The sequence below is a fragment of the Cynocephalus volans genome, chromosome 4, assembly GCF_027409185.1.
Source record: "Cynocephalus volans isolate mCynVol1 chromosome 4, mCynVol1.pri, whole genome shotgun sequence".
Classification (NCBI taxonomy): Eukaryota; Metazoa; Chordata; class Mammalia; order Dermoptera; family Cynocephalidae; genus Cynocephalus; species Cynocephalus volans.
The window spans coordinates 100,353,301-100,372,381 of record NC_084463.1 but is presented as its reverse complement, the minus strand read 5'-3'; the positions used below and the strand labels follow the sequence as shown (position 1 = coordinate 100,372,381).

The following is a 19,081-nucleotide window of genomic DNA, read 5'->3' as shown; positions in this document are numbered from 1 at the left end:
GAGTTGCTGACAAGGCTTAGGGCTCACATAGAATTGATTGAGCAAGGGCAGCAAGATAACCTTGTTCCTCTGGGGTCAAGAGAGTCAAAAACAGAGATTCTAGAATGCTGGAGAGCACTGTGGGAGTTTTTTCTAGGCTGAATGGCACCTTCTAGGGACCGTATGTAATTTTAAGAAGAATATTTAATACAATCTTTGATTTGGTAAATGTAAAATAAAATCTGTTTCCAAAATCATATTACAAAACATAAAGTTAAACAAATCTTCTCTTTTAGGGTGATGTATGTGAATTTCCAGGAATAAAGAAAAATTTAAGTTTATCAAAAAGAAAAAGGTATGGATTTTTTAAGAGTTGGGGAAATATTAATCTAAGAACTCATCATACACCTGTGAGGTAGGGCAATACACTCCCACCCCTTCATAACACACATGTGCGTGCACGTACACACTAACCTCCTTATTCTTCAAGGTCCAAATCAAATGTCACATGAGCCCCATCTCATAAATGATAAAATCATTTGCCTCATAACTTTTGTAACATTTTTTATGTTCCTCTTTTCACTAGTATTTCCCTGGTATTGTTGTGGGTTTTCTTCTCTTGGGTGTTCCTCAAGGGCAGAGACTCAGTCATCCCAGTGTCTACAGCACCAGAAAAGGGCCTGGCAAGAGACAATATCAATAATGCTTAGTTGAATGAATGAATGACAGATCACACATACAATCTGTGCCCATTAAAACGCCATCAAGGATTGCCCACTGTGCTCCTGTTCTAAGAAGCATCTATGGAGCTTTGAAAAGACCACGGGTCTCTGAGCCAGGAATCCTCGCTTCTAGTCTTGGCTCTGACACTGACACACTGTGTAATTATGGGCAAGTCACTTAACCTTTCTGGACCAGGGGAAATAACTATTGCTGTCCAGCCACATAAGGTGATAAGCATGGTGGTCATTATTTTATAATTATTCTCCATCTGCAAATGTGGTGAACTTCAGAGAAGGTAGAGAAATAGTTATGTTTGGGGAACCATCTAAGCCATGCCCTTAAACCCTTAGCCAAAAAGACTGTCACTACCCAGGTATCCTGGTGCCTAGAATCCACCTTTACCACCTCATTCTTTTGAGGTAGTCTTTGATTTCACCAGACTCCCCATTTCAAATGCAAATATGCCCCTAGCAGGGACAGGGGGACCCTCTGTCACTTAATCCCTAGAGGGAACAGGCAGATCAAACACTTGATGGGAGGGGTCACGTGACCAAGAAAGTGAACGTAAAGGAGATGGGACAGAGAGGAAGAAGGGAAAGAGGCAGGCTCTAGTTCCTAAGGGAGAGAAAACTGAGGGGGTCTCGAGGTGAGGAAGAGAAAAAAGTCCAGAAAGAGGTTAGAAGCAGCTGCTTGGGGGAGACCTCCCAAGCTCTAGATCCTGTCTCTGCTCCTGGCTGTGTGAACTCAGGAAAGTCTTTTCTTTCAGCCCTACTTTCCTCTTTTGCCACAAGGAACGATAATTGTCATGAATAAGATATGGGAGGTTAAATAGCTGGCTAAGAGTAGGCACAAATATTTGTTTCCTCCCACAGCCCTTAGATAACTTCATAGTTCTGCTGAGTAAATAGCAACCTGCAGGCAAATGTCCCTTCGCCCCACCTAGCCCTACACACAGGCTACCCTGGCTTCTCCCAACTTGAGCAACCATGTCCCCAAACAGGGGACTCTTTGAATGATTCCATGAAAGGGCAGTTTGTGCTTCTCTTGGCGTTGCTGAAAGAGCCCCCCAGAGTCTCCCAGGCAGCTCTCCCTGCTCCCTTGTATGTGACAGGGGACAAGCGGGATGGCCTCTGCACCCTGCCCTCTACAGGCACACATTCTCACTCCTTCCATTGCGTTTCTGTGCTCCAAAGTGGAAGCCCTCTCAGCCCACTCTGGCCACAGGGTTTTCCCCTTTCTCCCAGCTCCCTCAATCCTTAGGATGAGCACCACACAGCTTTCCACTTGATTATATCCACTTCTCTAGTCTTACATTTGGGCATGTGCTTATTTTGCCCTATAGGCAGTGAGCAGACCCCTCATTTTCCTGGATTCTCGTAGAGCACCTAGCACGGGCTGGTCACACAATAGGTGTTCATGCATTTGTGGGAATGAAGTGACTCATTCGGGTATTCAACACATGTCTACATCTGACAGGGCTCTTAGCCATTCAGCATCCGAGGCACAATGGATAGAACTTTTCAACTCCTGGGAAAAGTTTGGAGACTCCCCACTAAAACTGTTGGCTCCAGAAGATATTCTTGTCAATGGGAACAAAGTAACAACAGCAAAGCAATATGCAATGCAGACAACGGAAGGCTAGTTAAGATCTTTGGTGACAGACAGACCTGGATTTTAATCCTGCCTTTGCCACTTTGTAGCTGTGTGACCTCAGGCAAGTTACACTTTCTCTGCCTCAGTTTCCTTCCTCTGTAAAACAAGCATAATAGTACTTATCTCACTATGAGGATTAAAGGAGACAAATATACCTAAGTTCCTGGCACAGAGCCTGGCCCATTGTAAATGGTCAATATGTGCTCACTAATAATAATGATAACAGTCATTAATGCCAAGAATATTACCTGGAGTGAGGCTTGCAAATGATATTTAGTGCAATGCCAGGAGTCCAGGTTAGACAAGCCTGTTAGAAAACAGCTCAAAGAACAGTACAAGAAAAAAACAAAATTATAAACAAGCAATGCCCCAAGCCATAGTCAGTCCTAGTAAGATTAGCTATCTACCCACTAAGTGCTGTCGGAGCCCCAAAGCCATACCACTTTCTAGCAAGACTAGTCAACTTTCAGAGGGCTTGGCGACTAGTGCAGATACAAAGGAATGAGGCCTTTCCCCTCTCTGGCTGTTATGTAGTGGGGGGACAGGGCTTTGAAAAGCATCCATTGGAAAAAGCACTGGTGAGGGAGACAGAAGACCCGGCAGCTGGCCCTAGCTGTGCTGTATAACCCCAGGCAAGCCACTAACCATGCGACCTTTCCACAGATCTGCTCTGCTGTCCTCCCCTGGGGAGGTGAGGTTCAAGAGCAGGAGTAGTGAAGTGTTTTGAAAGCCAACACGCATAGCTCTAGGGACAGACCTATTGCCTGCCCAGCCTCTGCAGACCCTCCCCATCTTCAAGGCTTGCTCCTGTCCCTCCTTCATGGAGGGGGAGAAAGGGGAAAGGGGGCTCTCAGTGCTCTCTGTTCGTGCCTCCACTTGGAGCTACATTGTCTTGTGATGATTTGAGGGTCTCCATTTCTAGGGGCAGGGGAAGCATCTAATTCTCTTTTCCATCCCTAGTGCCAGCCAGGGCCTGGCTCTGAGCAGGCACTTTATCAGTGTGATTTGAATGGACAAATGAGGCTTTCTCAACTACCCCAAACCACAAAGATTCCCTTCCTCTTGATCGCAGCATTCAATGGTAATTCATCTCTTCTTGCATGCAACATTTTCACGTTGTGCTTAAATGACACAACTCAGGACACGTTTTGTTTCATCCCCCTACTGGACCAGCTCCCAGGGACTGTATCCTGCACCTCTCTGGATCCTCCAGCACCAACTGAGCCTAGGGCCTGCTCCTGGGGAATGCTCATTAAGCAGTTGTTGCTTAATTTGCAGCCAGACATTCTTGTGTCTCAGCCACTTGGTCAAAATGTTTGATAATTGTCACCTCTCAGACATTGATAAGAGCACCTGTGTTAAAAGCACAAAGTTTGGAGCCAGACTGTGGGACCTTGGGCGAGTTACCTAACTCTCTAAATCTGCCTCCTTGTCCGTAAAACAGAGATAATAACTGTACTGACCTCATAGGGTTGGCATAAGCATTAAATAACTAATGTATGAAGCCCTAGAAGAGTGCTGTCACTGCTGTCACAGTAAACTTGCTGTGTGCACCATTGCTATGATTGGTTCTGCCAGATCCTGCAATTCTGAGTTCAGGTTCTAAGAAGAAAGGGGAGCAGTCTCCCCCACAGACGGTGGCTTTCTGTCTCAGGCCTGTTTCTCTGGAGCTGGAGGAGGTAGTTTGTGAGTAGGTGACAGTAATCTAGGAGGAGGATTTCCAAACCTTGGTGCACTCAGCAAAAACACTGGGGGTGTGACAAGGTGCTCATGGAGGCTCTGAGAAAGCTGCGTATTAGAGCCTCAGCTCTCTGGGCAGTTGAGATCCTGAAGGGCTCAGTGCGGGGAGCGAATGTCTCACCACCCAGTCCATTCACTGTGTAGCTTTTTTGTGAACAAGACTCAGTCATATCCCTGTGGAAGAACCTGAGCCAAGTGACCTGAAGTGTTCTCTTGGCATAAGGTCTCAAATATCACAATCACCCATCGATGCAGCCTTAGCTCATGCTAGTCCTTCTGCTGGGAAACGCTTCTCCTCACCAGATTCTGCCTATAAAAATTCTACCTGTCTACAGTGCAGCTCAAAGGGTGCCTTTGCAAAAATGCTGAATGCCTACTTATTTTTAACCAGACCTTCTTCTAGGGATGCCAAGAGGAATCTAGTGGGAGCAGACTGGCACATAAATAAATATTGAAATTCAGTGAAATGGGGGCTATTAAAAAAAAAAAAAAAAAAAAAGCAGGGCCACAAAGCACTCACCCTGCAAGGCAGGCAACAGAACATAATTAAATGAATTAAGTAATTTCAGTTCAGATAGGTGTTAAGAAAATAAAATCGGTTGATGTGAAAACAAGTGGCTGGAAGGTAGAAGTGTCAGGGAAGGCCTCTCTGAAATGACACTGAGCCAGGAATGGAATGATGAGAAGACCCCGGCTTTGGGAAGACTGCAGTGGCACCCCATGTGGAGGTCTGAGGTGTGGGACCCCATGCAGTGACAAGGCCGGCGTATGTGATGTAGCGAGGGGAGAGCAGAGGAAGGTGAGCCAGGCTGAGGCTATAGCTTAAATAACGTGTTACACTCTGCTTTTGCCACTCAGCGTTATAATGTAAGAACATTTACTGTTGGAAAAAATGATCTGTAAACACTTTTAATGGCTGTATTAAAAAATCTTATGAAAAGAAAATTGCTTTCTACTTCAAAAAAATTATCATACGATATACCACTTATACAGGGTACACTTCTGAAATGGAGTCACTCCCTGCTGGGGCTTCCGCGGCAGTCATGGGAAGAAGGGCTTAAAGCCATGGGAGTCGGGCTAGCCCTCCTGCAGGTGTCCCCACTGCCACTTCTGGGTCCCTGGGGTCAAGGTTCAAAGTAGCCAAAGCCCCAGTGATGAAACCCCACAGGCTGTCAATATGTCCTGTTCCCAATAGAGAGTGTCTGAGCTCCAGACACTTTCTCTCTCAGGCCTCCACTGCCCGCTCCTTTGCATTGTGCACTCTACTCTGACTTTCATGGCTGGAGCAGAAACAAATATAAATTCTCAGGTGTCCTCTGGTAAAGACCACTTCCCTTCCTCCCATTGGCAAGGAATGGGCAGTGCTGACAAAGCCTTCTTCCTGCTCTCCCTTCTCCTCTCCTACCCTAGCTCTTGGCTCCTGGCTTCTCCAGAAATCCACAGGACTCCACCAGTGTCTCTCCGCCAACATTTCAGTCTTCAGGGCTGGAGCTGCAGGGTCTGCGGAATTCCTGTCCATACTCATGTATCCACTTGTTGGCCACTGGGAGAGGATGGGGAGGAAAAGAGAGCAGGCTCGATGGAGCAGGCAGTAGAAATGCTCCGGACCACACTCACCCACAGGGGCATATTCTGTGCTCCAGGCCACTCACTTGGCCACCCTGCTCCTGGCCCACTATGTTTTGTGTTTTGGAGGCTGGCCCGTATGGGGATCCAAACCCATGACCTTGGTGTTCCAAGGCTATGCTTTAACCAGCTTAGCTAACCAGCCAGCCCTGCTTCGAGCAGAGATGAATAGCAAAGAGGAGACTGTCCTCTGCAAAAATCCGACAGGTCCTGTTCACTGTAAACTGTTTTTCAAACGTGTGCAAACTAAGGTCACTCCCCTTCGTTCTAAAAGTCCACCTCCCCCACGAAGCCTTTCCTGAGCGATGGGAGAAAAAGGGTGGTTTCTCCTGGCAGCGTCCCTCTCAGCACCAGGGCTCCTTTTCTACTCCCTTTTCTGTCTTCAGAGCTAAGTGCTCTTGGACACACACATGACATAAACATGTCTGTCCGATTCTTACGCCTTCCTTATTTGACCACCTCCTCATGGGAGGGCACTAAATGGGAGAGGTGATGGCTTGATGATTGTCTCCTTTAGGCAGAGGGCTGGGACTCAGCACCATATTCCTCGTCAGCTGTGCTCAGAAATCAAGCCCTTCCTGGTCAGGTCAATAAACCTTTACTGATACCCACTCTGTGAGAGGACCCCTGCCCTTTAGGGGCTCCCAATCAGGGGGCACCTGATTGATAATCTGATCATCTCAATATAACATGGCACCATAATGAAGCTTTTGGAATGGAAGGGCTATGCTATTTCCCACCCACCCCCTACTTGACTTTATTCTGCACCCCTCACCCCATTCTCCACCCAGAAAGGCAGGACTTACCCCACTTATCTCCCACCAGGACAGGACAGCCAGCATGCAGTGTGTCACCATCCCCTTCACCACTCCTATGCAGGTTCCACCAGAACAGTGCTGCATTCTGAAAACAAGAGGACCCAGCCCCAGGGAGGGACAGCCCAGTATCTCAGGCCTGGGGCAACACATGACTAAGGACAAATACATGTCATTAAACAAGAAAAGTCTCCATGCAGTCTGGGGGCAAGACAGGCACAAAATGACACAAAATAGCATAAGGTGCCATCTACCATTCATGCATGGGTCACTGATTGAGAGTTTACTCTGCTCCAGGCTCTGGGGCTGCAGGGACAAGTCATGTCCAGTTCTGCTCTCAGGGAGCTCATGAGAGACAGACAGGAAACAGACCAGGATAACACAGTGTGGTGAGCGCTAGAAAAAGGTGAGCATGGGCATTCCTGAGTTACCGAAGAGAGACACCCAATAAAAGCCACGAGGTGGGACAAAATCTCCCTCATACAACAGAGAACTGCATTAATTCAAAAACTTATCCTTCCTTAGGCACTTACTACTAATACCTCCAGGAAGTAGGCATTATCATAATTACCATTTTCCTCACAAGGAAGTTGAGGCTTGGGGTCTTTAAATAATGCAACTAAGAAGGAGCAACGTTAGGATTCAACAGCAAGTGTTTTGACTCCAAATCCTATATGTTCTTTTTTTCCTCCTCATACACTGTTTCTTTTGTCATATTTACTTCCTATGAACTTACTTTAACCATGGCCATTAGAAGTAGACAAAGCCCAAGGTAATGAAGAACTTTCCAGGATGCACTGGCAGCCTTTACATTCCCAAGCCTAGAAGAGATGCCAAGGCCCTGAACATTCATGGATACCCAGCATTTATTTATTGAATGCTTAGGATGTGCCAGGCACTGTGTTGAGTCCTTTTTTGGCATGATCTCGCTTATTTATCTTCACTTCATTCCTGAATTAGGTAAGGGCTGCTGGAGAGTGTGATTGATCTGAAATTTGGAAGAAATATTCATTCATTGAATAAACCTCATCCCAGGGCTCTCCACCATTTGCCTCTTTTCCATAGCTCTGCTGCAGTCATTTGTTACTGCCTGTTAATTTTCTGTGAGCTCCTAAGGAAAGGGCTATGATTTTCCCTTTGTACCCTCGGTGCCTCTAGTTCTCAATGTGGACTGCACTAATGACTGGAGGAACTAGTTGCTGTAAAGGATCCAAAGGTGAATAAAACAGCTCTTATCTTTGAGGCACTCTACTGTGGTAAGGAAGGCAGCCATGTAATCATCTACGTGTAACAAGTGTAAATAAAATAGCAAATAGAGGCACAAGGAACATGCTGTGGTAATAAAGACAGCTGGGATTATCTTTGATTCTGGGAATCAGGGAAGACCTCTCTTTATCCCTCCTTCCAGGAATCAGCTAGCAAGCACAGACAGCATGAAGGTTACGGTGTTAGTTCTGCACTCTTGCAACCACCGTATTCTGGGCCCAGGCTCCCCACTCACCTTAACCACAGGCACGCTGAAGTTGGCGTAGATGAAGGCTGTGGCTCCTCCAGCTTCCACTGAGCTCAGCTATAATGCCAGAGGAAGAAGCCGGAGTTGTTGTTATTATTTTTTAACTTTCCTTCTTTCTTTTTTTTTTTTAATTTATTTTTTAAATTTTATTTTGTCGATATACAATGTGGTTGATTATTGTGGCCCATTACCGAAACCTCCCTCCCTCCTCCCTCTCCTCCCTCCCACCCAACAATGTCCTTTCTGTTTGCTTGTCGTATCAACTTCAAGGAACTGTAGTTGTTATGAGTTCTTCCCCCCCCGTTTTTTTTTTTTTTTTTTGTGTGTGTGTGTGTGTGTGTGTGTGTGAATTTATTTATTTAATTTTAGCTCCCACCAATAAGTGAGAACATGTGGTATTTCTCTTTCTGTGCCTGACTTGTTTCACTTAATATAATTCTCTCAAGGTCCATCCATGTTGTTGCAAATGGCAGTATTTCATTCGTTTTTATAGCTGAGTAGTATTCCATTGTGTAGATGTACCACATTTTCCATATCCACTCATCCAATGACGGACATTTGGGCTGGTTCCAACTCTTGGCTATTGTAAAGAGTGCTGCGATGAACACTGGGGAACAGGTATACCTTCGACTTGATTTCCATTTCTCTGGGTATATTCCCAGGAGTGGAAAATGGTATGGAGATTCCTCAAACAACTGCAGAAGCCAGAGTTAAAATAGCCACTGACTTCCCTGCTCTGTCCTGTGTTCATAAACCTGACATCTGATGTCATTTCTGCATAGTTTCCTTCCTGTTAGGGTTACTACCTCAACGTGAAAAGCAATCATCCAAGTTAGGAATTAAGGGAGCCTATTCAATGGTGTTGGTGTTTGCCTATAGGGTTACAAGAGGACAATATTTTGGAATTCTTCCTTTCTTTTCCCTTTCAGCTAACATCCTGATTTGAGGGTTACAATAAGTAGATTCAAAGTTTTATTGAGTCCCTTAGGAAGAATACATCTTACATCATGACCTAAGACACACACACACACACACACACACACACACACACACACACACACACACACACACACACACACACACATCACTGAAGTAAAAATTTCATAGAACATTCTCACTACCCTCTAATATTTTCTATTTTATTTTATTCTATTCTAGTGCAGTTTTCTTAGATGCTGATCAGATCCATTAAATTAATCTTACAGTCTACTAAATGGATCATGACTTGTGACTTGAAAACCAGTTTAGACTACAATGATTCATTTTGATAGATGAGCACCATAGGAACTACTTATTGCACCTTTGGCATGTTCCCTAGATCCCTCAATCCTCTCTAGGTAACCTAAGCTAAGGAGTTTCACCACTGGTATATTCTAGGATTATGGATATATTTTCTTAATATGAAGATTTTTTTTCCTGATTGTTAAAGAAATTCATAATAATCATAAAATCATTTTTAAAAATACAATAAAATATTTAAAAATATTATTCATCATTTTGCCACCAGGAAAAAGCACTGTTATAGTGTACATAGTAATACTTGACATTGTTTGAACACTAATTATATGTTAGGCATTACAAATGTATTACCTCACTCATTCCTCACAACAATCCTGTGAGTTAGGATTGTTACTATTTTTATTCTTCATATAGTACAGATGAGGAAACCAAGTCTGAGAGAGATTAAGTACTTTACAAAAGGTCACTTAACTCTGTGACAGAGCCAGGATTCAAGCTGAGCCAATGCGATCTGACTACAAAGTCCCTGCTTATAACCATTATGCTATACTTATGAACATTTAGGTTATTTCCAAAATGTTTGCTATTATAAACAACACTTCATTGAACATCTTAATGAGGAAAATTATTTTGGCATCTTGGATTGTTTTTATAGGATTATACTTTTTATATTTTATAGTATTATTGGGTCAAAAGAGTATGCATAAGTTTAATATTTCTGATACATACTGCTAAACTATTTTCTCACCATCTGTATGACATGAGAGAGCCAGTCTGCCTAGCACTGGCCACCAGAAGGTTCATGTCCTTTAACCTTGTGGCATTCAGATCCCACCATATTCACTTCTGTTACAGAGCAAGAGCTATAGGAGTTACGATGCTGGCACTTGTTAGAGGAAACTGAACTGACTTGGTGATTCTGAACCTGGAAATGGCAGCAGTGACTTTTAGTGTTCCCTGGCTCCCCCTGTAGCCCACTGGGAAGGCCAGTGAGAACAACAATTCGCTCCTGTGTTCAAGTAACTAATAAATTGGATGATCTCTTCTAACCCCCCTTGTAAATTACTGTGGTGAGAGCAAGACACAACAGGAGCAATTTGGATTTCCCTGCGTTCCTTTACATGTGGTTTTACAATACAGTGGAAAGGAATGACATATCCAACAAATTCAAAAGAAAATCTGACTGTGTGTGCAAAGAAACTCATGGGCATAGAATGGATTTTGAGTACAGTGGGGAGGGGAGAGAAATCATCCCTCTGTATACCTTCCACTGTTTTGTACTTGGACTGATCTTATGTTTAGTCTGAGGAGAAAATCACTAACCTGATTTCAACTCAATCCTTTGTACTTAAAGATTATTTTCTCTCTACAATATTGCTCTTATGTTTACCACAAATCTTAATGCTTGTCTTTAGAAATATTTATGATGGTCTTTACCCAACCTGAAGATGAAAGAATTGGACATAACCTAGCATGTTCTAGGTCCCACGACATTGATTCCCCCTTACAGGGTCTTTTCTTTACTTGTGTTGTGGGATACAATGATAGAAACATATTGTATGAAACTTTCCAGTGATATCCCCACTACATTATCTCATTAGATCCTCATGACAACCCTGTGAAGAAGTGCAGGGCAAGAAAATGAGCTCAAATAATTGATGTAATTTGTGCTGAGGCCACATAGTAAGTAGCAGAATCAGGATTAGGCTGACTGACTCCAAAAACAAAGTGCATTCCATTCCACTGTGTCTCAAATGCTTAAAACCCAAACACACATGCGCGCACACACACGTGCGCGTGCACGCACACACACACACTTGCATTTGCCATTTAAAATTGCTGGGCTCTTACATTCATACTACCTTTTACTGTAGTAACTGGGCCTCTGCAACCAGAGAACCAGCCATAGGAGATATTGGGGTGGGGGGGATAATGAACAGAGATATATTGTGCCCCTAGATGCCCTATTCTTTGGTTTGGTTGCTATCTGTATTCTTGTGTCAGGTGACCTCACATGCCAGCTTGAATGATCAGCCAGAGATGTAAGCAGCTGCAGATCCAAGATGTGTCACCTGCCTGATAGCTCACTTCAGCTGTCCCTCTGTGCCTGATCAGAACAATCAGAATGACCACCAAGAGGTCAGACACCACTGTAAGTGGCATCCTTCCAGTTCTGCAGGAAGTATAAAACTGAGCCACATGGAGAAACTCATTGGAATTGCCAGCATTAAAGACTGTATAGAATGTCAGTCTCTGATTGCCCTTTCTTGGCTGCACTGTGGAGACCAGATGCAGCCTAAGGGAAGAGGGAATGCTCCAGTGGGGAGTGTCTGCTATTCTAAAGAGCCTGCATCCAGGACTTCAACTTGGTTGTTATATAGAGCCCTTACAAGTATTTAACATGTTTATCCCTTCAGTTAAGAGTAATATATCTCTTTTAGTAAGTGATCACTTCTAATAATGTCTTGTAAGTGACAGGTGATTGGAATTGTGACTTGTCCATAGAGAAGAAAGTAGACCCACATGATCTGAAGGGAAGAGGATAGGCGAGATAATAAAGACTGGGAATGGATCCTGTAGGGTCAGGCCAGGAATTAGGAGGGGAGGCCAATTAATTTTTTTATTTTTAAAATAAGTGTAATGGAGATTTTACTGGGGAGATAAGAAAGTTTTCAGTACATATCAGAGGCAACAGTTACTGAATTCCTCTGTAGGCATCTCTGTTCTTCCCTCTTATAATCTTAGCTATCTTATTTCTCTCTTTCTCCTCCAGCTCCACAACTTCATCTACGGGTCTTTTCAACACCCAGCTAGTCTATGGGACCTCAAAGAGACAGGCTCTCTCTCCTCTTCCTGTGTGGTTCAAGTTTCATGATCTCTTGGCTTTCCACGTAACCCCTCTTCCCATCCTAATCTACTGCCTATGACAAGGTCATATTTAGATCCACACCCATTGATGGTATGAACTCTGTCTTATATTTCTTTATATCTCTTATACTACCTAACAAAAATGCTATCTGAAATTCACAAAATTCCTGGAGATTTTTGTGTTGAGTACCAGACAAAATTAACATGTGAAATTGCTTTCAAAACCATCAAATGAAATAGAGATACAAATAGAGCTAGTCATTAAGTAAGAATCCCTGATCCCTCCAGAGCAAGACTCACATAGATCATAAAAGTTGCAACTCGGTTCCCAGACTTCATTCTGTATAGGGGGCTGCTTGGTGACTGAGACAAAAATAGAACATATCATTATTTTATGCAGATGGCACCAGAGTGACAGTCAGGATTCCACCGTTAATATAGGGAGAGGTAAAATGGGATGCCAAAGATGGGATATATCCCTTAGCTATACCAAGTGGAGTACGTGTCCATCTTTGCTGGCATGTACTCAATACATTTTTAAAAATAATAATAATTTATTAGCTATTCATATAAATGAATTGTATACTAATCAAACAGAACTACTTGTCAATAGCGAAAATACTATATGAGGAGTTAATTGCATATTTGGGTTCTCTGTGAAATAAAGAAACTAATACATACAACATTACAGGGAATTATTCTGTAGGAATTCCAAATCACAAGACTGGAGTTCTCAATTATTCAGACCTTTGTTCTAAGACTTCACTTAGCATTCCCTGAAGCTCTGCAAGAGCTCTGCGTCAGCGAAATCAATAATGCCCTGGCTCCCTACCCCAGGAGATTGGTTATTGTTCCGTTGTTACCGTAGCATGATCAAAGTGAGGCTCATAGTGCCCTCCGATCCCATAGTTCACCACCTGGAGATACTCCGCATAGGGAGGGTGGACATCAAGGCCTGTGAGGGCAGCAATGCGGTGGTCAAGGGTCACCAGCATTGGGTCAACGGTGTCCTTCAGCCAGGCACTAAAACATACCACAGGTTAGAGCATCAGTGATCTGATGCCAGAAATGACTCAATGATGTCTGTGAGTGAATGAGTGGATGAATGAATGAACGAATGAATGAATGAATGAATTATGTCAACTGCCAGAAGAAAGGAAGGTAGAGAGGGAGGGAGGGAAGGAAGATAGACATAAATGCCTAAGTACTCACCCCTCATGTTAAGCTTGCCCAGTCCACTTTGTGCTGTCTCAACATTCACATGATCATTCATTCAAAAAACATTCTCTGAGGCCCACTGAATGTCAGGCCCTGTGCTAGGTACTGAGGCTACAGAGTAAAGGTTCACAGCACTCAGGCACTGGGATGCAAAAACCCTGCCTTGAAAACTGCTATGTTGTAGTGACATCTCAACAGAGGGAGCTGGGTGCAATAGAAAAAACTTAGGATTTAGACTAACAAGACCAGCCCCTGATCCTCTGTGTGATCCTAAGGTAGGTACTTAACCTTTAACTTCTATAAGGGTCAACGTGTTATCTATAAAATTGGAATGATAACGCCTCCTTCACAGACTTGTGAAGATTGTGAGAGACAACGTTTATGAAGATGTTTTGTAAGCTATACGTTAGTGATTACTGTTCAACACAGAAAAATCTCTGCTCTTCTGCTCTACTCCAGGACAAACCAGGATAGGTCAAAGGCCAGAGATCACTGTTCAGTTTCTCTTCCTGAATGTCTTGTTGAGGTTCTGACAAAGTAGAAATTTTGGAATCAGAATTTAGGTCCCTGGGAAATGAGTAAGTGGGGAATTACAAATAGGGACAGGTCCTTCTGGGGAGAACATGAGGGCTATGAAGGGAAGAGCTTCGGTGTGATATTGGAAGACCACTTCTTTGCTCTTCAGATGATGTGTTAATTTGCTCTTTCTTCCATAGAGAGTGCATGCAAAGTGCTATGCCACGTGCTCTTTGGTGTACTAAGATAACCAGTACAAAGCTACTGCTTTTAAAGAGCTCATGGGTTATGTGGGAGAAGAAAACTACAAATACAACTAAGTACAAATTAAGGTAGAGTGAAAAAATGAGAAACAGACTTTAAAGTAAAGTGCTGGGGAGTACAGAGGTAAGAGAAGTTAATTCTACTGGAACACTGCAGGAAGATGGTGACATTTGTGCCAAATTTTGAAGGGTGCATAAAATTTCAATAGATGCAAAACATATAGGGGTATTCCAGTCTGAAGAAACAGCATAAGCAGAAACATGAAAGTGTGACAATAAATAATAGGTGCAAATGCCAAAGCATTTGGTCTATGAAAAGAAGTAACAGGAGATAAAGCTGAAAAGTAGGCTCAGGGCATAATACAGAAGGCTGAGGACACTGCGGTAGGGAATCCGGACTTTACTTTGTGGATAATGGATATTCACTGAAGGTATGTGAGCAGGAAAATACTTTGGCAATTAGGAGTCCCCGGAGACCTTAGAGAGACCAGTTCCTGTGAAGCTGTGAGGACAGAACAACAATTCTAAGGGTTGAGAAGTGAGGTGAGGGGAGAAAAAGGAGGGAGTTTCTTAATCTGAAAAGTGAAGAAAATACCACCTACTCCCCTAAAAGCAATGAATCTAAATAGAATGTTGAATTTTCTCTCTGACACTAGAATATCAGAAAGGTTAGAAAAAGCAATGAGGCTGAAGTCCCATGAACCTCCCAAAGTGTAGAGAATTATCCCTAATGGAAAATGTCCCTAAATGTACCAGACCAAATAAGTTAAGCCCAATGATTCTGAATCAAAGCTTTCAGCACCACCTCACTTCCCAGACAACACAAACCAGCCATCCCGAGGTCAGACATCTCCCCAGGACACTGACGTCACTGCCTCCTTTTGCTATGTCACCAGCCCTTTCCTTACGGGGCAAACAAAGAGTTGTAGTGGGAGGTGGGCAGGGATGGAGGGAATGGGATAAAGCTGGGCCCTACAGCTGGATCTGCACCTCTAGAGAAGCCATCCGGTCCAGAGAGTCTATTCATCCTCTTGCCCAATTGTCGGCAAGTCATGCTTTGAATATGAGTCAGGAGATAGGAATGGAGTCTTGTAAAGTCAAATTACAAATGGGGACAGGACTGTATTCTCTGGAAAAGCAATCTTGGTTAGGAGAAAAACTATATACTTATTTTTTGGTTTAGGGCATAGGAGCTTTTCCAAGTCTTTCTCTAATGACCTTCTAGTTAAATCCTCAGAGCATATTTCAAACTGGGAAAGGCCCTTGGGTGAGGAGAATGGAAATTGCTCCCTCTCAAAAAGAATGTAGAGACATAAACGTGAACTACAAGTTCAATGGCATCTCTGATGGTCCCTTAATGGCTGTGGCTGACCGGGCAGGCAGCTGCGCCACCAGCTCAAGGGCAGGCAGCAGGTGTGACCAGGAGTCTCTGCTGAGGAACAGCTCTTCTTACCTTTTGCTGATGCGGTACTCCACTTCTAACTGCTTTTCCCCTGAGGCCACCACTGATCTCTGTAGCTGGGGGGAGGAACATAAGACAAAGTCCAGGTGGTTATAATGCAAAGGAAAGGGCTCGGGCATTTCCACAGACACACCGCTCACCTAAGCGTAAACATAGCAATTGGCAGTTCCTCCCTCATTAAAGGATGTTTGGCACATGGCACTAATTTAATGGTAGCTATCGATCTTGCAAAGAAAAAAATAAGTGACCAAAAAATTTTAGAGTTGAAAAGAACCTTTAGTACCACATCTGATAGACAGTAAGCATTCAGTAAAAGTTTGTTAAGCTGAAATAACTGATATTTGAATCCCTTTTGTATCTGCAAGGCTGTGAGTTAGGTAACAACAAGGGCTATTTTTCATTCACCTTTGTATGTGGTGTCAAGCACAGCGCCTGACCTATGGTAAGCACTCAGTAAGTGTCCATCAAATTAAATGAACACCTCCAACGACAGGAAACTCTCCACACTCAGAGGCAGCCTGCTCCTTTTAAACAATTCTGACAAAAGTTCTTCCTTTCAGAAAATCAAAATCTGTTTTGCTGAAACTGCCCTGATTATGAAAAAACAACAGGTTTGAAGTCACTGATCTAATTGAAATTTCTCTATTTTGTTCTGAATGCCTGGATATAACATGTATACTATATTTAAGCAAAGTGCCTCCTCACTGCAAAATCACTGTACTAGTGACAGAAAGAAAAATATTATTTATTTACATAAGGTTATGTGTACTTCTGCCTCTGCTATCAGAATATCAGCTCCATGAGGGCAAGGATTTGGTCATTTCTCAGTGCTATATCCCCAAGGTCCAGAGAAGGCCTGGCAGGGAGTAGGCGCTCAGTATTGGTGAAATGAACAAATGTATGAATGAAGCAGGGCCCTGCACTGACCGGCACTCATGGGATTCAGACCCAGCCCTGGCCCTTCACAGGCAGTCAGAGCCGTGTCCAGGGCACTGAACTGCACGAGACAGAAACCCTCTCCCTTTTCTCAGGCTTCTATAATGTCATCATTCCAGCTGCTAAGCCAGATGAACAATCTTGGAAAAGCCTCTTCCTTTCCTTGGAAATGTTTCCCCATCTATAAAATGCAGCACTGGAACAGCATGTTCTTGGGAGTTCCTCTCAGCCTATCGCTATACAATATTAGTATGTGAGCTATCAGGTGACTGATATTGCATCTTTCTATCCTTCACCAGTTATTCCTGGCATCCTCTCTTGAGCCATTCTTAGAGGAGAGATTCATAGAGGAGAGATCCTCTCTTCTGTTCTTTTAGGACAAAATCAATGGCTTAAAAACACACAGACACACAAAAATCATAGGCAATCCTCCTTCTCTCAAGAAGCCACCTTGTACTTAATTCCTTTAACAATTGTTTATTGTCCATCTACAAGTCATTCATTTTTGAAGCAAATATTTATTGATTCTCTGTGCTAAGCACTGTGCTAAGTATTGGAAAAACAATATATAAAACCAGACAATGTCCCTGCCTACAAGTCATCTAATGGGACTCTCACGGGCAAGTACAAGTGCTGTGGAAATACAGAGAAGGGCATCTAGCCCATTCTTATGAGGAACAGGAAGGCTTCCCAGGATGTTCTCAAGACACATTGGAATCATACAGGTGAAAAGACATCAAGGGCAGAGCATTCCAGGCAGAGGGAACAGTGTGTGGCTGGAGTATCGAGTGCAAGCAGGAGATGTGGTAGGAGGAGCTGGCAGCAGCCAGGCCACGGTGCTTTGTAAGTATTTGAGGACAAAAGTGACCCACTAAAGAGTTTAATAAGGGCTGGACATGGTCAGGTTTGACTTTTTAAAGATTACTCATGCTGCATCAGGCAGAACACAGAGCAAGGCATTTCAAGAAAGATGACATCTGATGCCTGCTAGTTTATACCCTAGTTAGGGATACAGGATGCTAACCCATGAAACTGCAGGTGATGCCAGACAACACATAAATGGCAGAACAATTTAAAAATTAAGTATCAAAGAACTGGCGACAAAAGTTTTGAGTCCAGAGGAGGAATAGATTATTGTATGTGGCCCCAAAACGTGCTCTGAAAAAAATGTTCACTTAAAGAACCAATGAGAGTAGGCCAGAGTGGTCAGGGCTAGTGCGCCAAGGGAGATGTGGGGTTTCAGCTGAGTCCTCAAGGATGGATAGGATGCGGAGAGAGAGAAGTGACAAGACAGCACGCTTTGGGGAAGGGACAGTGAAGAGGAAGAGCGAAATTCAACACAAGACACTGAGGCATCTGTGCTCAGTTCCCATGGGGGAACCACTGCCATATAAGCCCAGGGCTCCTTCCCCCGACAGCCAAAGACCAGACAGGCCTCAGAAAACCCAGTGAGATGCTTCTCGGGGGAGGGTGTGTGGCAAGGTCTGTGCATGCCAAATGGATGACCTGGCCATGAAGGATTAAAAGAACATCTCTGTGTGGGCTGCCTCGCCTGTCCTGTTACCACAGCAACAGAGCTGTTCTAAGGGAAAAGCAGCTGCTTGCCAAATGCCTCTGCTGGCTCACGGAGACGCTGAAGCTGTTGAAAATACATTGTTCCAATTCACCAGTGGAGCTTAATCATCTCAAAAACCTCTGTACAAAGATTGTAGACTTGCCTGGAGGGGCTTTTAAATGAAATAATTATTGCTGCTCTTCTTCCTCCAATCCACATTTGCTGTCAGTCTTCCTTAAAATCATAAGCCTGATCATGCCACTTGCCCATTTAAAACTGTCCAGCAGCTTGCCCACTGCCTACAGGATAAAATCAAACTCCCTGGCATGGCCTCTAAGGTGTTTGCTAATGGTGTCTCCCATCCAGCCTCATCTCCTATCACCTTCCATCCTTTGCACACCTCAGCCACCAAGCTTCTCCCTGCTGTCTGCACACGTCACATAGCAAGCCCTTGCACATGTTGTTTTGTCTTCCTGGCATACCCTCGCCACCTTCTTTCTTTGATGGACTTCACCTCCACAGCGAAGCCTTCCCTGTTCCCTCCTCTGCTCCCATCTTCTTTCCACCCACCTGCCGTTTCCTCAGAGAAAGGCTCACTTTTTTTAGGCCGACCCTGTGGCTCACTCAGGAGAGTGCAGAGCTGGCAGCGCAGCAGCACTCCCACCGCGGGTTCGGATCCTACATAGGGGTGGCTACTGCACTCACTGGCTGAGCGCGGTGTGGATGATACCAAGCTAAGGGATGTGATCCCCTTACTGGTCACAAAAAAGAAAAAAAAAAAAAAAAGGCTCACTTTTTGATGCTGTCATAGCACAACTCTCTGCGCACACCTCAACTACAGCACAGATCAGAGTGCATTATAAATATTTCTTTTCCCGCATTATTCCAGAAAGATGCTGTGGCTTCATTCTTGCAAAAGTCCAGCGCCAATCCCATGTCCGTCACACAGCAGGCTCTGTTCTGTGGAATGACTAA

The 19,081-nt window shown here is 43.9% G+C and overlaps 1 protein-coding gene across 2 annotated transcripts in view; it reads right to left on the bottom strand.

Annotated features, from left to right (window-relative positions):
• Positions 1 to 573: 573 nt before the first annotated feature.
• P4HA3 (prolyl 4-hydroxylase subunit alpha 3) overlaps positions 574 to 19,081 on the bottom strand; it is a 37,376-nt gene continuing 18,868 nt past the window's right edge. The window contains exons 8-14 of one of the 2 annotated variants that reach the window (XM_063095441.1): positions 15,607 to 15,671; positions 13,020 to 13,179; positions 12,457 to 12,519; positions 8,038 to 8,106; positions 6,528 to 6,617; positions 5,501 to 5,638; positions 574 to 659 (exon numbers count right to left, since the gene is read on the bottom strand). In XM_063095441.1, coding sequence (XP_062951511.1) covers positions 624 to 659; positions 5,501 to 5,638; positions 6,528 to 6,617; positions 8,038 to 8,106; positions 12,457 to 12,519; positions 13,020 to 13,179; positions 15,607 to 15,671 — 621 coding nt within the window. In that variant the 3' untranslated portion in view covers positions 574 to 623. Of the gene's footprint in view, positions 660 to 5,500; positions 5,639 to 6,527; positions 6,625 to 8,037; positions 8,107 to 12,456; positions 12,520 to 13,019; positions 13,180 to 15,606; positions 15,672 to 19,081 lie in introns of those variants that run through there. The other variant, XM_063095442.1, reaches the window with a different exon arrangement.